We start from the raw sequence: 18,411 nt of genomic DNA, 5'->3' as shown, positions 1-18,411 counted from the left end.
GGTCTCAGGAGTACGAAGAGGCCAAGGATAGAGCTAGATCCTGGGGAAAAGCCTGTAATGAGAAAAGTCCAGCCTGTGTAGTAGTTCTCTGATGACATGGTGGGAATAGGGCCAAACACAGGTGCAGCACAAGCTCTGTGGCCCTGTCAGTGAGGGGCATAGGCCTCTGGTGTGGCTCCTTACAAGAAGAGAGTAGTCGAGAGGCAGGTAATTCAGGGAGAAGGTCCAGACCAGGCCTCTTGACATCTTATGTTGCTACCCTTCCCGACCTACAAAAGGTGACGTCCTTCACTAGCTGTGATTCCCTTCAAAGGGACTTCTGGTCGTTTGGGGTTTGGATACCCCCAAAGGGTGCCAGGGAAACCAAATTCCTCATTTGTGCCACAGGAATCCTCCCCAAAAGGCAGGCTGGGTGAGGTACAAGGAGAACATGCCAAGGTGGCTGGTCTCCAGCTTTATCATTGCCCATGAAACCCCAATTCCACGTGTCAGAGAGACTTTTAGACACCATTGGATGCTACGGGGCTTCTCACTAGCAGGGGGACAGAGTATAGGCTGTGACATGTCCAAGCTGATTGCTTTGCCTCCCCCTTCCTGGTCTGACCTCCCCAGCCATATGTTATTGCTAGAGCCAGCCCAGCCCAGAAACAGAGAGACCACAGGTGTTGGCCAGAGCAAAGACCAGACTTTTAAGAAAGTCAATGTTGGAGGGACACCTGGGTAGCTCAATCAGTTAAGTGTCCAACTCTGGGTTTCAGCTCAGGTCTGAATCTCATGGTTCATGAGTTCCAGCTCTATATTGAGTTCCATGCTGACAGCATGGAGCCTGCTTGGGATTCTCTCTCTCTCTGCCCCTCCCCCACTTATGCGAGTGCTCTCTCTCTCTCTCTCTCTCTCTCTCTCTCTCTCTCTCTCTCAAAATAAATAAATAAACTTAAAAAAAATCAATGTTGGAGTCAGGGAGGATGGCAGGAATGAATGAATGAATAAATAAGATATCCTAAGGATTTCTAATAGTTTTCTTTAAAATTACATGCAGTTGTTAAGATACCAAAAGAACTCTATTCAGTGTGGGCAGAGTGGATTGGACAGATCTGACCAGGTCTTTTCTGCCAAGTTTCCTTTTAGACCAATGGTTTTTCCCTAATCTGCATGGAGGTCAGACACATGATTCTCATTTCACTGGCATATTTTAGACTCTTCAGAGTATCTTCCCTGCAATAATAGCTCATGGTGTAAATATCCTCCAGAAAAAAAAAAGATTCCACAGCTAACAATCAATTCAACAAAGCCAAGTAAGTCTCTTGACTCTAGGCCTTCTCGGAATCTTTAATATGTTACTTTATGCCATGACTCCCCAAGAGGAAGTATGCATCTGATGTTTCTCAAATTATTTGAGACTTATTTGACTTATTCAAGTCTTATTTGACTTGAAATGGGGGTTCTGTGGAACACACATTGGGAAATCCCAATTTAGCCACACTTAGCTGGATAATCAGTATTTCAATATCCTGGGACTGAGGGGCTGGATCTCAGGTCCGTGTGCTTGCCTGCCTGCTCGAGCGAGTTTCTGGTCGTGTTACCTGTTGCACTCCTCCACTAATGCTTCCCTCTCTTCCTTGCTGGGGTTCTTTTGCCGGTCGTAGGCCTGGTACAAGATTTGCTGGGATGCGGGCCCCCATTTGAACCGGTTGCGACGCATCTTCTTGTTGGGGGGCTCAGAGCAGGCGTCATCGGACTGCCCAGGCCCCTGGCTCTGTTGACTGAACTCTGGAAAGAGAAACAGCAGCTGATCCTGACTGCTTTTGTCTGTCATATTTCCAGAACTCTGGACTGTCTGGTTGAATTCTGCAAAGAGAGAGGAGTAGATTTGATAGGGTCTGTAGCCTTCACTTGGCAGACAGACAGACAGACGGACGGACAGACAAAAACACCTTTATTCTTCTCCCCAAAGCTTTGCCATCTGCCGTTATTACATGTGGGGTGTGGGGTACGGAGGGGAAGCCCATGATAGGCTCCTCTCTGCCCACCTCAGTCTGCCCCACAAAGCCACCCCTTTCCTTTCTTTAAAGGAGCTCAAATATGACCAACCATTGTTTTTAGTGGTAATGTGTTTTCATTGGATCACTGGCTCTCAGACAATGAAGCAACCCTCTGAATCCTGACATCTTGTGTTTTGGTGTCCAAGAGGATGAGCTCAACCAAGTCTCAGATCTAGAGGGAAAGGGCTCAAAGGTACAATTTGCACTTAGACAAAATATTCAGAGACTAAAAACAGCTTTCCCCACCTCTCCTCTCTCCTCATAGATCCTAGGGGTCGACATTATGATGCTATGTTCTTAGAAAAACCCAGGACCCAAACCTGTCGACTGGTACTTTGAAATAAATAGAACTGGAGTTTTATATTAGAAAGAGAAGAAGCTCTCTGATTTCAGATCATTTCAAAGGTGATGGTGCGTATGTGTGTGTCCAGGGGTCCATTTATGAGGGAAATAGCCCCAGAGGGAAATGTCTCACAGACTTGCCTACACATTTAAAAGATGGCAAATGCACAAGTCTACAGACACAGAATCTTTCCAGCAATGACATTTAATGAGTTGGAGAAAGATAAATATAGATGAAATGATGCTCCCTGTCCACCCAATTCCCAGGGTCCAGGTACACAGTGACCCTCGATACATTTTTGGTTGAATGAATGAATGAAAGGTGGCAGCTCACCCAGTGATGACACCCTAGCCTATATGGTTTAAATGAGGTTTGATATTTACTTGTGGGCGAACTTTGTTGTTGTCCTCCTCATATCTGCATGAAGCAGGGTTCAGGGTCATTAGTTCCATTTTACAGATGAATAAGCATAGAGGCCAACCGCCCTGCTGAGCAAGGACACATAACAGATTCATTTCCTAACTCCTGGTCCCCATGTTCTGGACCTTGATGTTTTTCTTTCTTCATTCCTAGAGTCCTTCCTGCAGGTCTCAGAGGCAACTCGATCCAAAATTCTCCAAGGTTCAAAGTCGGGGCTACTATTTAATGCTTGAATCCCCTTGACAACACCCTACCATGTGGTTTTCCAGTCTATTCCCTCCGGCAATAGGGAACTTACTACCAATCTAAGGATCCATTTCCATTTGGTTCCATCTTCAGAAGCAGTGGGCCTCTAACCAGCCTGGACTCAGGACTCAGCGATAGGTGGTGTTGGGCTTTGTTTGAACCGGTTGCCGATTGGCCAAGGTACAAGCAGACTCCTCGGTGGATGGACCGAACGTGTCACTGGGGCCTTTGATTTGGGCCCCACCCACTTTGGGTGATTCTCAGGCTACTTAAAGCGGTGTTTTCACTGGTTCCCAACACTTGCTTTAGATACCTGAGAGAAAGTTCTGCCAAATCTACTGGCAGGAAGCCACTGCCTCGGTTGGATACTGGCGGGTCCCAGCCAAGTCACCTAATTCCCCCCTGCCCTCAGCTTCCCTGCCTGTGGAATGGGACTGGGTGAACACCTAAGGGGCACTCAACAGCCTCTCAGAACATCTACCTCTAGTCAGGATGGTGATGGGGACCCAAATTCCTATGGACGCCATATCTCTCAAAGTGCTTTCATACCTCTTATGTCATTTGGCTTCATGGTAGCCAACTAGTGCATTTACCTCAGGGACAATAAGAGGGAGAGAAAGAAGTTCCCCGCTCAGGGTCTTCTCTCCTCACTGTGACCCTGTGGAGTCACCATAAGAGCCAAAAGCCAGTATGGATAATCCCAAGGACCCAGGATCAACATGAGGCTCTTCACATGCTATGAAGAGACGTGATAACCATGAATATTTATTGAACCACTCCCCTGGAGGGGTATCATACAAGGTCCTCTAAGCATATCCCTTCATCTAGTTCTCACAACCTCTACATGCAAGAAGTATCATTATCTCCACTTTATAACTGAAGAAACAGAGGTTCAGACTGGTTACAGGACCTGCCCAAAGTCACATGAATGTGGGGCATCAGCCAGGACATAACCCCGCCTAAAGACACGAAGTTCCTTATCAGCAGACTATGCATCATCTCTTGCTAAAAACAAAACCCAACCAATACATGCCCAAAACCTTCCAATCTGACTTGGGTGGAGGTAATACAATGGACTCCACTGTTGTCTGTGGCAGGTGTGAGGCTCACTCAGCCGCCCAGAAGCACGGGGCTGTCCTCTGAGGGGGCAGCCACTGGCACTGTGTTCAGAACTATGTGTGTGCCGGGATCAGCCTTGATACATTGCCTGTGGGGGCCCAGAACCATCCAGGCTCTACCCACCTCAGGGCCCTAGCGTCTCAATTTTTGAAGAAGCAAACTCTGGCCTCTACCACCTCTCCTCCACTTCCTTCTAGATTAATGCAGGGTGGGGGGAGGGGAGCGGAGAGACAGAAAATGTTCATTGCCCATAAAAATTACCTTGGAGAAGCTGGTTTCAACAGCCTCTTTACAGACTCAGAGCCAGCTTGGACAAGCAGGTTCTCTATGTGCAGATGGGCCCATGAATATTATCACTTATTAGTTTTAGTTTCTCAAGAAAATTTATGTAATCTTTTTCAGGTTATTTATTTGAGAACAGGGGAGGGACAGAGAGAGAGGGAGAGAGAGAATTCCAAACAGGCTCCGCACGGTCAGCACAGAGCCTGACTCAAGGCTTGATCTCATGACCGTGAGATCATGACCTAAGCCAAAAATCAAGAGCTGGACACTTAACTGACTGAGCCACCCAGGCACCCATGTATCATCTTTTTAAATTCTCCGACTTCTTTCTCCTTCCAGACACCCCATTCACTTGTGTCTCTCTTTTATTTATCTCATTTCCTAATTTTTATCCCGTGTTTACGTGTCTTATATTCATCCTTCAAGAATTAGTTCCAACGTCACCTCCTCTAGGAAGCCCTCTGTGAGGTCTCTAGGCAATTTAGCAGTTCCTCTGCTGCCCCTTGTGTACACCTTTATAACAGCTCTTAGAAAGCTGCTGTCATGATCCACTCAAACATATCATCTCCCCCACTGGGCCGTAAGTCCCTGGAGAAGAGGGCCTTTGTATCTCACAGCCCCACACAGTGTTTGGCACTTAATAGATGTTCATACAGTATTTACAGAATGAAGGAATGTTTCTTAAGGTTTAGGTCTCACGTGGCTTTAAAACAGTAATAACAATAACTCAAAAAAATCCCTGGCAGAGCCTGTCGTATGTTTTTGTAAAACGTTTCTTCTCAAGCATGTGGTGAAACTTTCTAGGACTTGTGTGTTTTTCAAAGCTTCTAGCTGGCCTTTCCTGTCTCCCTCTCCTTTCTGGGGGGACTCCCATTGAACACAGAGAGGCAGCTCAAACTGGAGATACCACATGGGGCTTGGATTGGAGCGAGGGCAGGCCCAACGGTTCCCTGGCCTTCGGAGACTGTGTCTCCTGAGAATGTTCTAGGCCTTTTCAGGAATTACAGAGAGTTGCTTCATGTCAGACACACAAATTCTTAAAGACCTAGTCACCATGGATGGTGAGTCAACCCAGAGTGGGCCTCTTCTCCTATGCCGCTTTGCTTCTTCTAATCTATCCATTTAATGCTTCAGACAAGCAGCCACAATAGGAGATGGAGGTCTAACACCTTTCCTTCTGCCACGAAGGCCTTTCCAGCCCACAGACATTGAGACCATAAATACTGAAACAATCACTTCAGAGCGGTGTAGGACAGAAAACAAGAATGATTTTAAAAAGTGGCCATCCAGTGAGAAGGGAGAAATTCCAACCCGGAAGGCAGTGGAAACTGATATCTTAAAGACAGAGAAGCCCACGGCCCAGAGGATAGTATAACGGGAAGGGCAGAAACTCATACAAAACTTTACTAGGAAAGGGGCTGATGGAAATAATCAAAAGATAATGGAAGTATGCTGTCCTAAAATAAACATAGAATATCATTCAAATGCTGTTGCAACTTCCCGACACTTCAAAACAAAAATCTCTTGGTATTACTAGGAGGAAGGGATGTTGGGACAGAAAGGAGATTTGAGGATGGGGATGGAAATGACAAGTATTGATCGGTCAGAATTCCAAATGCAGACACTTGTGCTGTGTCCTGATTTAGCCAGAGAAGCTTCTTCATCAGGCAGCGTCACTGGCTCAAGTCTCAAAGCTTTATGGATTTTGGTAAATGTGAGTAATCACCTTGAGTTGCTTCAGGATGCATGTGCACCCTCCCCCCGCCCTCCCAAATATCAGGGTCGAGTTCTGAATACATCTATATATAAAAATATCTTCAATTTTGTATGCTCTCTTCAGAGGGGAGGGAAGAGAACAGGAACAGTGATCAATATTATTGATTGCTACAAAATGTCTTCCTTGGAAACTCGGATCTGTGGTTATATATCAAGGGGGAGCTGCTTGGCTGACTTGGGGGACAATATTCCACTGTGACTTACTTGGCTTCAAAGAGAAGGGTGTTGGAAGCAGGGACCAGAAAATTCAAGGTACACTACATACACTAAGCACTTGTCAAGGTAGCTGGCTGGGTAGTAAGGACCATGGGAAAAGAAAATGATTGAAGCCAATCCATTGTACAATAACTATGGAAACCAAATCCACCTGCCAGCTTCTTTATATTTGCCAAGTGCTATGTAGGCCTTCTCAATGAAGGGGAAACTGAGGCATCCCACGGGGGTCAGAATCAGGGCAAAGGTCACCACAGGTTGAGGTCGAGGGGGGATTAAAGCACTTACGTCGGAGGATCTCCCGTTGCTTTCGGACGTACCAGGTGTAGAGGGCTGCTCGCTTCTGGGTCTTCATGGGGGTGCCCTTGTTGAGATGCTGAGAGAGGTGTGACTGGTTCAGACCTGTGACGTCGACCACTTCCCTCTGGGGGATGTTGTGTTGCTGCATGTAGCCCTTGATCATTTTGGCAGCCCTCCAGGGGTCCTCACTAGACAGATAAGCAGATGGTTAGGATTCTGGTGGAAGATGTCTGGGGAGAAAGATTCTCTCTTTAGGAGTTTTACCTAAACTCTCTGCAAAACTTTGATCTTCACCCATTTCTCCATCCTTGGGAGAGAGGGGAGGCCAAAACAGAACCTAGAAAAAAGGGAGATGAAATCTTCCATACAGTACACTCCGTCCCTTTCACATGAGATCAGGAGGGTAAAGGTGAGGAGGACTTCCTGTCTTCAGGGATGGGACAGCACCATCAACGCTCTCTCTCATTAAGCAGAAAGAAAAGTTCCCATTTTGTTTTGCTTTCCTCCATTTTCCTGGAAAGTGAGGGACCTGAAGGCAAGAATTTTCCACTTCTGGAAAGTGGAGATGCCATTAGCTCAGGGCGGGGCTGGCTGATCCTGCAATGATGGGGTCCAGCATCAGTTCTGATGCTAGACCTCTTCTACCTTATTTCCATTCCGAATGGGTGTCTCGGTGTCTTAGCTTATGCGATTGGAGTGAAACGTGTGCCCATCTCCTAAGAAGCAAGGAGAACTTCTTGGCCAAATGCTAAACAGTTTTCAGAGTTTCAGAAAAGTTTTAAGAACTACAATGACGTTCCTCCTGGAGTGAAGAATTGTTCCAGTGAGGTGAGGCAACTTAAAAAAAAAAAAACAAAAAAACAGGGGCATCTAGGTGGCTCAGTCAGTTAAGCGTCTGACTTCAGTTCAGGTCATGATCTCACGGCTCGTGAGTTCGAGCCCCACGTCGGGCTCTGTCCTGACAGCTCAGAGCCTGGAGCCTGCTTCCAATTCTGTGTCTGCCTCTCTCTCTGCCCCTCCCCTGCTCTTGTTCTGTCTCTCTCTCTTACAAGAATAAATAAACATAAACAAAAACAAAAACAAAAGTCACCAGAGCCCCACCTCTCAGATGAAACAGAGTGGGGATATTTTCAATTTCTGAATCAGATATTAAGCATTCCAAATGCCGTGGTTTCCTGTATTCTTGCAGTTCCTCCCTGATATAGGGTAAGGGTTTCTGGAAGGCAATGGCTTTCATAAATTTCAAGCTTGGGATAGAACTTGTGTATGCTTCTCATTTCTCATAAACACAGGCACGAATAAGCTTCTTTACAGCAATGTATTAGGGCCTTTGAACTGCACTTATTTAAAGTGTTTTCAACTTCGCTAGTATCTTTTATTGCTTATTAACTTAAAAGTGAGAGATATAATTTAAAACAGGAAATTAAGAAAATGAGGCAAAGTATAGAACAAAAGTATTAATGCAATACGTCACATGTACTGTTTGTTTAATACAGTTGTATATTTAACTTTTAAAACAGACCCAGCACCCCTTTACTGTATGCTGATGTGTATAGTGGCCTCATAGAACATGAAAAAAAAAAAAAAAAACAAAGGGAAAAAATTAGTTTCATACCAAACAATAAAGGACGTGTAAAGCAGAGGACAAAACGGATAGTGTTGTAAATGAAATAGCCAATTCATTTCTAAATGGTGCCTATCGTAGATCAAATAAAATTAGTTTTTGCTTGATGAATTTAAAAACCTAGTAATTTAAACATATTTTGGAAGCATTTGAATAATTGTGGCTATTTTAACAAGTCTGGTATTAAATTCGTGAAATCACAGGCTTTGGTGGAGATGTTTTTGGGAAAGACAAACTTTTAAGATTAATTGTATATGTTAGTACATTTCCCGAGTATCTATAACGCTACATCCAAGTAACAAAACATAAGAAACTAACAACAAAAACAAAAAATGTGAAAACACGTTCCAGTTTCACACATGTAAAATTCACCTTGACTAAAAGTAGTGTTAACAGGTCCGTGGAATGCACATACCCGTATAAACACCCGCGATCATTTTAAAGCTTACTTCTGACGAGTATTTCCACAGAGGTTTTTAGGGCGGAAAAACATTTCCAACAAATACAATTGCTTCAAAAGTTAGAGTGTTTGGATTTTCAAAGTTAATATCGCTTTAACAGATTCTTTGACTATTTCCGTTTTGTTCAAATTTCTTCACCTGTGTTCATTTCGTGTGTACCAGAAACCTAGCAAAATTAGTGTAATGTTCTTTAGAGCGAAGGGTTCTGTGGAAAGAAATATTAGCCTAACAATTGGAAGGTTAAAAAAAAAAAAAAAAGCCCAGGGAAACCCTGCAATGCAGCAAACCTTTAAGCCCGCATCTGAGGACAGGAGTCAGGGGTTAAGATGGCGCAGTTATTTCTACCTTTCCAGCTCTGACCACAGAATTCACCTGGGTTCACCGGGAAGCGCCCTGAGAGCCGCTTACGTTTGTTCATTGGAAATACAGCTTATATGGGGGGGGGTTCCGACCCCCAAAAATACACGGACCCGGAGAAGCACGAGCCGCCACCGTGCTCGGGGCACAGGTGTCAAACGCCCGACCCCAGCGCCCTGAGTGGGCCCAGCACGCTCCTTTTCCAACCGTGACTTTGCTGCCCACGAGCAGGAAAGCCCTGGACCCCAGCACGGCTCGCCCCGCGTTCCTTAAGAAGCCTCAGCTCTGGCTTCCTCAGGGAGCAGCCCACTTTGCAAACGCTGCAGGCGCCCCAGGGCAGAGGCCGGCGCTGGAGGCTCCAAGCCCGGAGCCCGGAGCCCGGAGCCCGGGTCCCGGGGCTGGGCGACGCTCAGCCCCGGACCTTCCCTTGTCGCCTTTCCCTTCTAGGAGGTATAAAGAGCGTCCAGGCAGTCCAAAGAGTGAATTTAGTTCTGTTCTCTCGGCTTTAGAACAGGGTGGGCAAAAAAGGGAGTGCTCAGGGGCCGACCGTGCAATGACCTGGGAACCGCTAGCAATTTCTTGAAAAATTACTTTAATAAAGTCTGAGCACTCCCGAAGGTGGGGGGAGGGAAGGCGGCGCCCGCCGGGGAAAGGGGGGGGAACCTTGGGTCTGTCCAGCGTCTATACCGGGCTGAGGGGCTCGGCCCCTCGCCTTCCTCCCCGCCTCGCTGGAGCCAGGAGCTGGGCGGAGGGCACAGGGCCGAGGCTCGGGCAGGGCCTGCAGGTGCGCGCGACCCGGGGCGGCCGGGGCAGTCGAGGTCCGGCGCCGGGGGGCTTGGCTGGGAGCGCCCCGCAGCGCCCGGCGTGCGCGAGGGCAGCGGCTAGCCGACCCGCGTCGGCGTTTGGATTTCCTTCCCCCTCTAAGCCGCCTTTACAACTTCACCAATGAATAACCCGCCTCTCTTTTCAACCTAATCACGACTCTTTGTGTATCTTTCTGTTGATGATTTATAGAAATAAATTAATAACACCCTAACTCCACGTGCTGCCGTTTATGTTACATCTCTGCTGCGTCCAGCCCAGCGCGGGGCTGGGTGCGGAGGGGGCCCTGGGTCGCCTCGCGCTGCCCAAATCTTCCCAGAGCCCCGCTACAAGCGGCCGCTTGCAGCCAGGTGGATGGGCCTGGGCCCCGCTGGCTCCCCGTGGCAGGCGGCGGGAGCTCGGTTAGACCTCCCGGTCGCCCCGGAGCCCTGGCTGCTTCTCTTCCGACCCCTCGCCTTCCTGCGCCCGAACCCCGGCGCGGGAGAAACCGCCGCCGCTCGCGGAAACTGCGAGGCAGGAACCCCAAACCTACGAATGGCCAAATACTTTGGGGGGGGGGGACTAGAAATCCCCCCATTGTCTTTGCTAGAGACTAAGCCGCTGGGCCCTCAGATCGCAAATTCAAATGCAAGGTCACATCCCACTCCAAACTGCTGCTGCGGCCGTGCGACCGAGGCTGCCTGAATCAGAGCGCAACTTTGGTCCTGGCCCCTGCCTTGAAACTGCGGCGCTCAAGTGTCCGAGGCCACGCGAGGGGCTCGGTCCTCAAGCCAAGCGGCCGAGAGAGACGTGCGGTCTAAGGGTACCGCTGGGCTCCTTGGATAATTAGTAACCAGCTGTCAAAGCCCTCGGCCGGTCGGAGAGGCCCTGCAAAGGATCCCGGACCCGCCAGCCTGCCTGAATTCCCCAGGACGCCGGGATGTCGGGGGCGAGATCTGGAAACGCCCTTCTTTCTCAGTAGGCGACCAAATCCTCGGCGAATGTGGTCTTAGCCGCATTTGCCCCCCCCCCCGGCCCCCCCGCGCTTGCTTAGATACGTGCTTCTTTTGCCCGGTGCGGGTCAGGCCGGGCCTTGCGACACGCAAACATTTCCTTTTGCAAATCTGAACCGGCTTTGAGGATTCCGGATAATCCTGGGGCCTTGCATGGGCGCTGCAGATGGGAGTGCCCTCCAGAGCACTGGCCCCCCGAGTCCCGGCCCGGGTGCCCCCAGGCCCTCTGCAAAGAACAGCAGGACGCTGCGCCCGAGGCCGGCCTGCGTTTCCCGGGACCGGGTAGGAGGCTGGCCCGGGAGAAATGCTCGGCCCGGGATTTGTGCGGCCCGAGTCTCTGCTCCTGGGAAGTGGTCACCGTCTCACTGCACCACCCGCACCTTCAGTAGCGCGCGCAATCCTCCCGCAAAGGGCTCCGCCGCTGCGGTTCTCCCAGGCCGGGAGGACCCCGCGGACCGGGGCGCTGGCCTGGGCAGGGGGAGAGGGAGCTCCGGATTCAGGGCCCTCCGACTGAGGTACTGGGAGGGGTCCAGGTGTCGGGAGAGAAGCGGAGCGCCCCCCGGGGGACTTCCTTGGTGGGAAACGGACTTGGCGAGAGGGGTCTGAAGCAGGGGAGCTCAGGCACAAGGCCCGGGCTCTAGGGGCTCCACCTCGGTCCGCGCCTACCTGAGCATCCGGTCCACCTCCGCCCGTTGCTCGGCCGCCTCCTCGGTATTGAGCGCCTGCAGCTCCTTGAGGATGGGAGGGGTGTCATAGTCGTCCCCGTCCTCGGAACCCTCGTCCCCAGACAGGCGGCCCTTGGCGTGGCCGTTCGTGAGAGTATGGAACACAGGCTTGGTGTCCGGGTCGGCCCCACTCCCGGGGGACAGGGGCAGCGTCTCCAACTTCACCCCGAAACTCGGGGATGGCAGCAACTCCTCTAAGGCCTGGACCAGCACCTCCTTGGTGACCCCGGAGCTCAGCAGGGCGCTCAGGAGTTCTTGCTGGAGCGACGTGAGCTTGGACACCATTTTCCAAGGACAGAAAAAGAAGGGGGTGAGGGGGTGGGCGCGAGAGAGGAGGGTGGAGGGGAGTTTCACAAGCGAACCCCAAGTCCAGGAGCCCCCCCACCCTTCAGACACCTGTTACTCCCCGGGGTCCCGGAGTCTCCTCCGAGAGGAGTCAGAAAACTTCTAACTTGCCATGATCGCCACCATTAGGCCATATAAGATATGCAAATTAGTGGGGAGGGCCCGGCTTTCGGCAAGATGCAAATGGTCGTGGGGAGGGGGGAAAAGCGAGAGAGGGAGCGCATGAGGAGCAGACGTGGAGAGCTGAAGACCCGGGCCGGGAGCAGGGCTTGCCAGGGTCCATTGTACTCACGCTGGGGGGCTGAAGACCTTCTTGTACTGGTTCTGTTTATCAGCCAAACTTTAGCTGACCTTTGGACTTGGTAAGCAAGTAGCTTGCAGCGTAGTGTGGGAGGCTTTGGGGCTTTTCCACCCGCTGCGGGTCCAGTTTTAGTCTGGAGAGAAGAAACTGCCCTTTGGGGGTTCAGATGAGAGCTGGAAGAAGTTAGGGTGCTCTTGAAAGGAGATGGAAGAGGATGCAAAGAGTAGAGACCTTCGGAGGCATCCCAACAGACGCAGGTGGCCGGCAGGGAGAGCCAGCCTGGAGAGGAGAAACTGACTCCTTGGGAATGGACGCGGAGACCCGGGGGAAGTGGGGGTGTCAGGCGGGGTGAGTGCGGATCGCCGCGACCCCATTTAGCTCTACCCCTCCTACCGTTCTGCAGACCCCAGGCCCTTACCACACGGGTCTGGAGGTTTGGATCTGCAGAACTGCTGTCCCGGAGAGCGTAGGCGAGCGGGAAGGAGGCCCGGAGAACCCTTGGGAGGAGGCGCCCACTAATTTATGGTCAGGGGAGTAGCCAAAGGTGAGCCCCGCAAGCAGCCAGGCTGCACCTAGGCTGCCCAAGCCTCGCGGGAGCTGGCCGCCTGGGCCATGCTCTCCTGTTTAAACCCGGAATATCAAAGCGCCTCCGCTTTCCGGGCAAAACTAGAATCGCCGGGCCTTCTTCCTAGCGGCGAAAGCAATGCGTGGCCAGCAGCTAGCTGCGCGGACGGTTGGAGCCGGGTGTCCCCGGGGCCACTGCCTGCTGGTTTATTCGCAGCTCCAGGACACAGCAGTTCCCAGGATGGCGCTCTGCGGCCGCGAGGTCACCGCAGCACTGGTGGGAGCAGACGCCCACCAAGCCGCTGAGGGAATGAAGTTTTTTTCCACCGGTCAGGAATGAAACCGGAACCGTTCAGCTTTGTGGGAGTTTCACCTGCATCTCCCCAGGGCGCCGAGGGGGGAAAGGAAGGAGGCCTGCGGCGCACCTGGACGTGCGGGCTGGTTCTGACCTGCAGAAGAACAGGGCAAGGGGCTTTTTAGGATCCACCGTTCACAGACCCATAGGCAGACGACACCCCCTGACCCTCTCTAAGCCTCAGTTCCTCATCCGAGAAATACTGCAGCGGACAGTGCAGGGGGAGGGGTGGTGCATACATTGAATGAGACCACCTGTGAACCCCTTGGTCTAATAATTGGTGTTCACACTTTTCAGCCTGGAAAGGGAAGGAAGCCAGTTCCCAGTAGGAAAATCTAACCCCTTTGGGGGCTTAGTGTTCTCAGAATCGGGCAGATCCAGCACTGAGGTTGGAGGGACTGGGAGATTAGGGACAAAAATTCAGAATCAGCAGGGAATTTGCAAAGGGGCTTCTAACCAAAATCTCCTACCATTCCCACCTTTAAAAGGCAGGAGGAAGTTGGGACTAGTTCTGGGAAATGTGGAATTTCAGCAAGGGGGAGGAAGGATCAGCGGCTCTCATCTGCTTCATTCTGGATCAAATCTCTTAGGTGTGCTAGAGCTGAAGCTTCAGGGGCGACTGATCCAAGTTTGACTGCTAAGAGTGAGGCTGCCTCTTAAACACGGGGTCTGCTGGGGATGCCTGGGACACGTGCCGGGAGCCAGAAGGAAGGGGGTGATGGTGTGCATGGAGTGTATGGAGCCTTCCGGGAAGTTTACAGTGTCTCAGGCTCTTCCCTTGAGAAAGGGTTAATAAGTTCATGGAAACGAGGGTCCTTCATTTCACCCTATTGTCTTTTAGTTTGTTGTGACATATGGCAGGTCCTTGCCCCTCACAATTCGGCCCAATGGGAGAACATTCTCTGCCTACCGAGATCCCCTCAGCCAGGATAATGAAGTGTTCAGAGTAAATGTCCCTGGAGAACAATCTCTTTTTCTCTGTGTCTCACTTGCTATCATGATAGAAGCAGTCAAGTGTAATTGAAGATCAGTTTCTGTGTTCGGCTGGGAAAACCCATTAAAAAACCAGCAATCACTTCCCTTTTAACAACAAAGCTTTGATTTGTAGTTCTAACTACCATGTGCCCAGTCTGACTCAAGTTTTCTTATCTCTCAAAATTCAGGTGGTAGCAAACCCATTCTTTCCCCTCTACCCCAGGCCAATGATGTGAACGTAGGGGAAGTTTCACTTTCAGAGGGAAACTTCCTATGAGTGTCCAGGTATGCCTTTCAGTCAACCTGACTCTTCACGTCCAGCAACTTCCTGTAATCCTCCTGCTCATTCCTACCTTGGATACGATACCTGGTGTAATATGGGTGCTCAGTAAGTAACAGCAACTATAGCTCTGTGAGCAGATCCAATACCTACCTCTTCATATGGACATTTAAAAGGAAAAGTGTAATGATCTCAGCAGACAGTTCTTCAGGATGTGGGTCATAAATGCTAATTCAATGAGTTATCTCTTAAAACCCTTTGGTGAAACTTCCCCCAAATAGGGGAAACAAGAGTACAGTTGAAATACTTTGTACTTATGCTTCACACGGGATACAATGGTGATGAACTGATATAGTAGCCTCCTTTTAAAGGTGGGAAAATAAACCATAAGACACTTTATTTTTTTAAATTTTTTTTAACGTTTATTTTACTTTTGAGACAGAGACGGAGCATGAACGGGGGAGGGGCAGAGAGAGAGGGAGACACAGAATCTGAAGCAGGCTCCAGGCTCTGAGCCATCAGCCCAGAGCCCGACGCGGGGCTCGAACTCACGGTCCATGAGATTGTGACCTGAGCCGAAGTCGGACGCTCAACCGACTGAGCCACCCAGGCGCCCCCATAAGACACTTTAAAGGAGGTGGCTTGCAGCTCTTGGAGTAAATGAGGGGCTGGGATTGGGGCTCAGGACTTTTGAGCAGGGTTAAAAGAGGAAAGTCTCCAGTTTTTACTGCTTTGGGAGATGGGAAGTTGAAACAGCAGAAGTGAAGGATCCACGACAGAGAAATAGAGGGTAGATGTTGAAATCAAACAGACCTCAGTTTGGGTCTCAGATCTGCTTAACCAGCGGTGTGACTTCGGCATAGTGCATCATCACTCTGACCCTCAGATTCCTTATGTGAAAAATGATAATAATATGCCCTACTGGGTTTTTGTGTGAGGGTTAAATGAGTTAGTAATCGTGAGTTCCCAGAGGATGACCGGCTCCCACACGTTGAGAAAGAAGCAGAGCTATAGGTCATGAAAACATGCAAACAAGTGAGGCAGCTGATCTCTTTGATATTGTTCATTCCTAGCTTATTTTTTTTAATAGTCACTGTATTTAAAGAGATCATACTAAGTTCTTCTACTCAAAAAATGCACCTGCAGGTTAAATCACAAGATTTGCTATAGGAAGTGCAGGCCCTGGTGTAAGGTCATTTAAAATTCAATTGGCTCATTACTGGATGAAGGCCTTTGGAGCACCATGTTGGAAATTTCACAGGATGGCAAACGTAGTTCCAGTGGATTCAACTCTCCTGTGACTTCATAGCATAAGTGATTTTCCTTTTCTGCTCTTGGGCACACCATCTTCCCCCTACTTTCCATGGCTACCCTCCTTTGCTTATAGCAGAGAGAGCCTGGTCCTCTACCTCCTGCCACTCCCACTCTCCAAGGCTCTCCCATTGATTTGGCAGTCCCTAGAAGGCATCAAAACGAAATCTTCTCTAGAGTAAAACATAAATACTGTTCTATCCTGCTCCGAAGCAGGGGAGGGTCTTACCATTAGCACAGTCCGTAGCCTAGAGAACTTTCTGCACTGCAGGGTTAGAGTCTGAGGTTCCAGCTCTGGATACAATACTCCTTTCTGGAGGACTCTTTCACCTTCCCAAGGGCTTTGGTGAGCATCCTTCTCTGAGCCTCTGATTCTGCTCTTTGAAAAATAAATCTTCTATGATTTGACATTTCTAAATGGTTCCATATTACCAGGCTGTCTGTTTCCAGGCCTTTGGGCAGATGGCTTAAGAGCTCAGACTGGACTTCTGTGTAATGCCGGCCACGGGGCTTTTGAGCAGCTCTCGAAAAAGTACACCATAGACAGGAGACTCCATGAGGGCAGGAACTGTCTCAAGTCCTCCTCTTCAATGCCTGGAGAGATGGCTGATACATAGCACATGCTCAATAAAATAGCTGTTGAACAAAGGAACAAGAGATCATCTCTGGATGCCGCCACTAAGGAAGATTTTTGTTGCTTTATGTGTACTGCTCAATTTCCCAAATTGTCAGCAATTAAGTTGTGGTTTAATGTTTATTTTTGAGAGACAGAGTGCAAGCGGGGAGGGGCAGAGAGAAAGGGAGACACAGAATCCGAAGCAGGATCCAGGCTCTGAGCTGTCGGCACAGAGCCTGACACGGGGCTCGAACCTATGAACCATGAGATCATGACCTGAGCATAAGTCAGATGCTCAACAGACTGAGTCACCCAGATGCCCCTGTGTGGCTGTGTTCTGATGAAACTATTTATAAAAACAACTGGCTGGCTGGAATTGGCCTATGGGCCACAGTTTCTCAACCCTTGGGTAAAGCACTTACACAGGTAGAAATCCAGAGATCTGAAGAGATCTTGTAGTCATCCCATATCACAGTGTATTTTCAGGTTGGGGAAGCGGATATAGGAAGGAGAAATGCCTTTCCCAAGAGATACAGAACATTGCACTAGAGAAATCCTAGCATTGGAGCCAAACAAACCAGCTGCTTCTGGGGGGTGGGGTGGGGGTGGGTATGGCTATGGCTTTGTGCAAGTTACTTAATTTCTTTGAGTCTTTGTATATATCATCACCACATGTAGTTGGTGATAATAATGGAATTTATCCCTTATAGGGTTAATAGAAGAATTAAATTCGATAACACAGGAGAACATCTTGTTATGCGGGCTGGCCAGAGTAGGGCTTACCTACAACTAAGTTGCTTCCTCAATCACAGGACGTGGCTCAGGGACTCCCTCCCTCCCTCCCCGTCTCCCCCACTGCCTCTCTAAATGGAGAGCTTCTGGATTGAGTTCACTGACAAATACTACCAAGCGTCTGCTATGTGTGAAGTCCTTTGACGGGAGAGCTGTGAGCTAATAACGAATGAATACAGGAAAATCTCAAATCCCACCAACCCCAGGCCTCAGCTTTCTTTCTAGAAACCCCTTCCCACTCTGTGCTTCTATTTCCCAAACATGCTGCTATCAGATGATCTTCGCTGGGGAAACTCCTAGGGGTAGCAGAGATTTCTCTCATTTCGATTCAACAACCCACATCCTTCTCCTGGGTCATTTTTAGAAATAGGGTGTTCCCAGTAGCTTGTAAAAGATTAAATTAAAAACTAGCAACCTAGTACGATATTAAACTAATAAATACTACACCTCGCACAGAGAGCCTTCATTCCAGAGCAATAATCTATTCCTCCTCCTAGCACAGCCATGAAGAGTGATTGGCAGTGGGCCCAGCACACAGCAGGTACTCCATAAGTGTTTACTGGACGATGTGGGCTCGGGTATGGTATTTAGAAAAAAAAAGAAGAGCGCTAGTCTTTACTAAAATCCCTTGGAATCTGTTTCCAGATTAATATTCAAATAAGTGCTAGTGAGGTGCCCTTGCTATATTCTCCCCTTCTCCTCATGAACTTACGAGATAGGTGGTATCAACCCCACCTTATTGATGAGCAAATGGAACCTCTGAGAGAGAAGGATTGGCCCAGAGACCCACACATGGTTAAGGAGTGGAACCTGGGATCTGAATGACGGACCTTCTAATCCCGCGTTCTCAGTGCCTCTTTTCTGGCCCTTCCTGGCAACTTCCAACCCTCTACCCACCCAAACCGAGGGGGGAGCACGTAGGAGCACCCCGAATGGTCTCGGCACAGAGAGACATCTTGTGATCAGGTGTGTGAGAGACAGATCAGTCTTTCCTGTCCAAGGAGATATCTGCCACATAAAGAACTGTAATACTTGAACAGGGTTTAGTGGTGTGCAAAGAGCTCTCCCCTTCCCTTTGATCCTCAAAACAGTCCCGTAAAGAAGGCAAGGCAGGCATTACCATTCCCGTTTCACAGATGAGGAAGCCGAG

General features: G+C 49.4%; 1 protein-coding gene and 1 long non-coding RNA gene across 9 annotated transcripts in view; one reads left to right on the top strand and one right to left on the bottom strand.

Annotated features, from left to right (window-relative positions):
• HNF1B (HNF1 homeobox B) overlaps window positions 1–12,367 on the bottom strand; it is a 53,929-nt gene extending 41,562 nt beyond the window's left edge. For 2 of the 8 annotated variants that reach the window (XM_019817542.3, XR_006589478.1), the window contains exons 1-3: window positions 11,664–12,185; window positions 6,730–6,929; window positions 1,584–1,848 (exon numbers count right to left, since the gene is read on the bottom strand). In XM_019817542.3, the coding sequence (XP_019673101.1) occupies window positions 1,584–1,848; window positions 6,730–6,929; window positions 11,664–12,007 (809 nt within the window). In that variant the 5' untranslated portion in view covers window positions 12,008–12,185. Of the gene's footprint in view, window positions 1–1,583; window positions 1,849–6,729; window positions 6,930–11,663 lie in introns of all 8 variants that reach the window. The other 6 variants (XM_019817544.3, XM_003996581.6, XM_019817543.3 and 3 more) reach the window with 5 other exon arrangements.
• LOC109494287 lies at window positions 12,291–17,705 on the top strand. The gene is made up of 2 exons (XR_002149017.3): window positions 12,291–12,429; window positions 13,150–17,705. It is a non-coding gene; the product is annotated as an uncharacterized LOC109494287 (long non-coding RNA).
• Window positions 17,706–18,411: the final 706 nt, after the last annotated feature.

The sequence above is a fragment of the Felis catus genome, chromosome E1 (genome assembly GCF_018350175.1).
Source record: "Felis catus isolate Fca126 chromosome E1, F.catus_Fca126_mat1.0, whole genome shotgun sequence".
NCBI lineage: Eukaryota > Metazoa > Chordata > Mammalia > Carnivora > Felidae > Felis > Felis catus.
The sequence above is the reverse complement of the archived record's forward strand: the minus strand, read 5'-3'. Positions and strand labels throughout refer to the sequence as shown.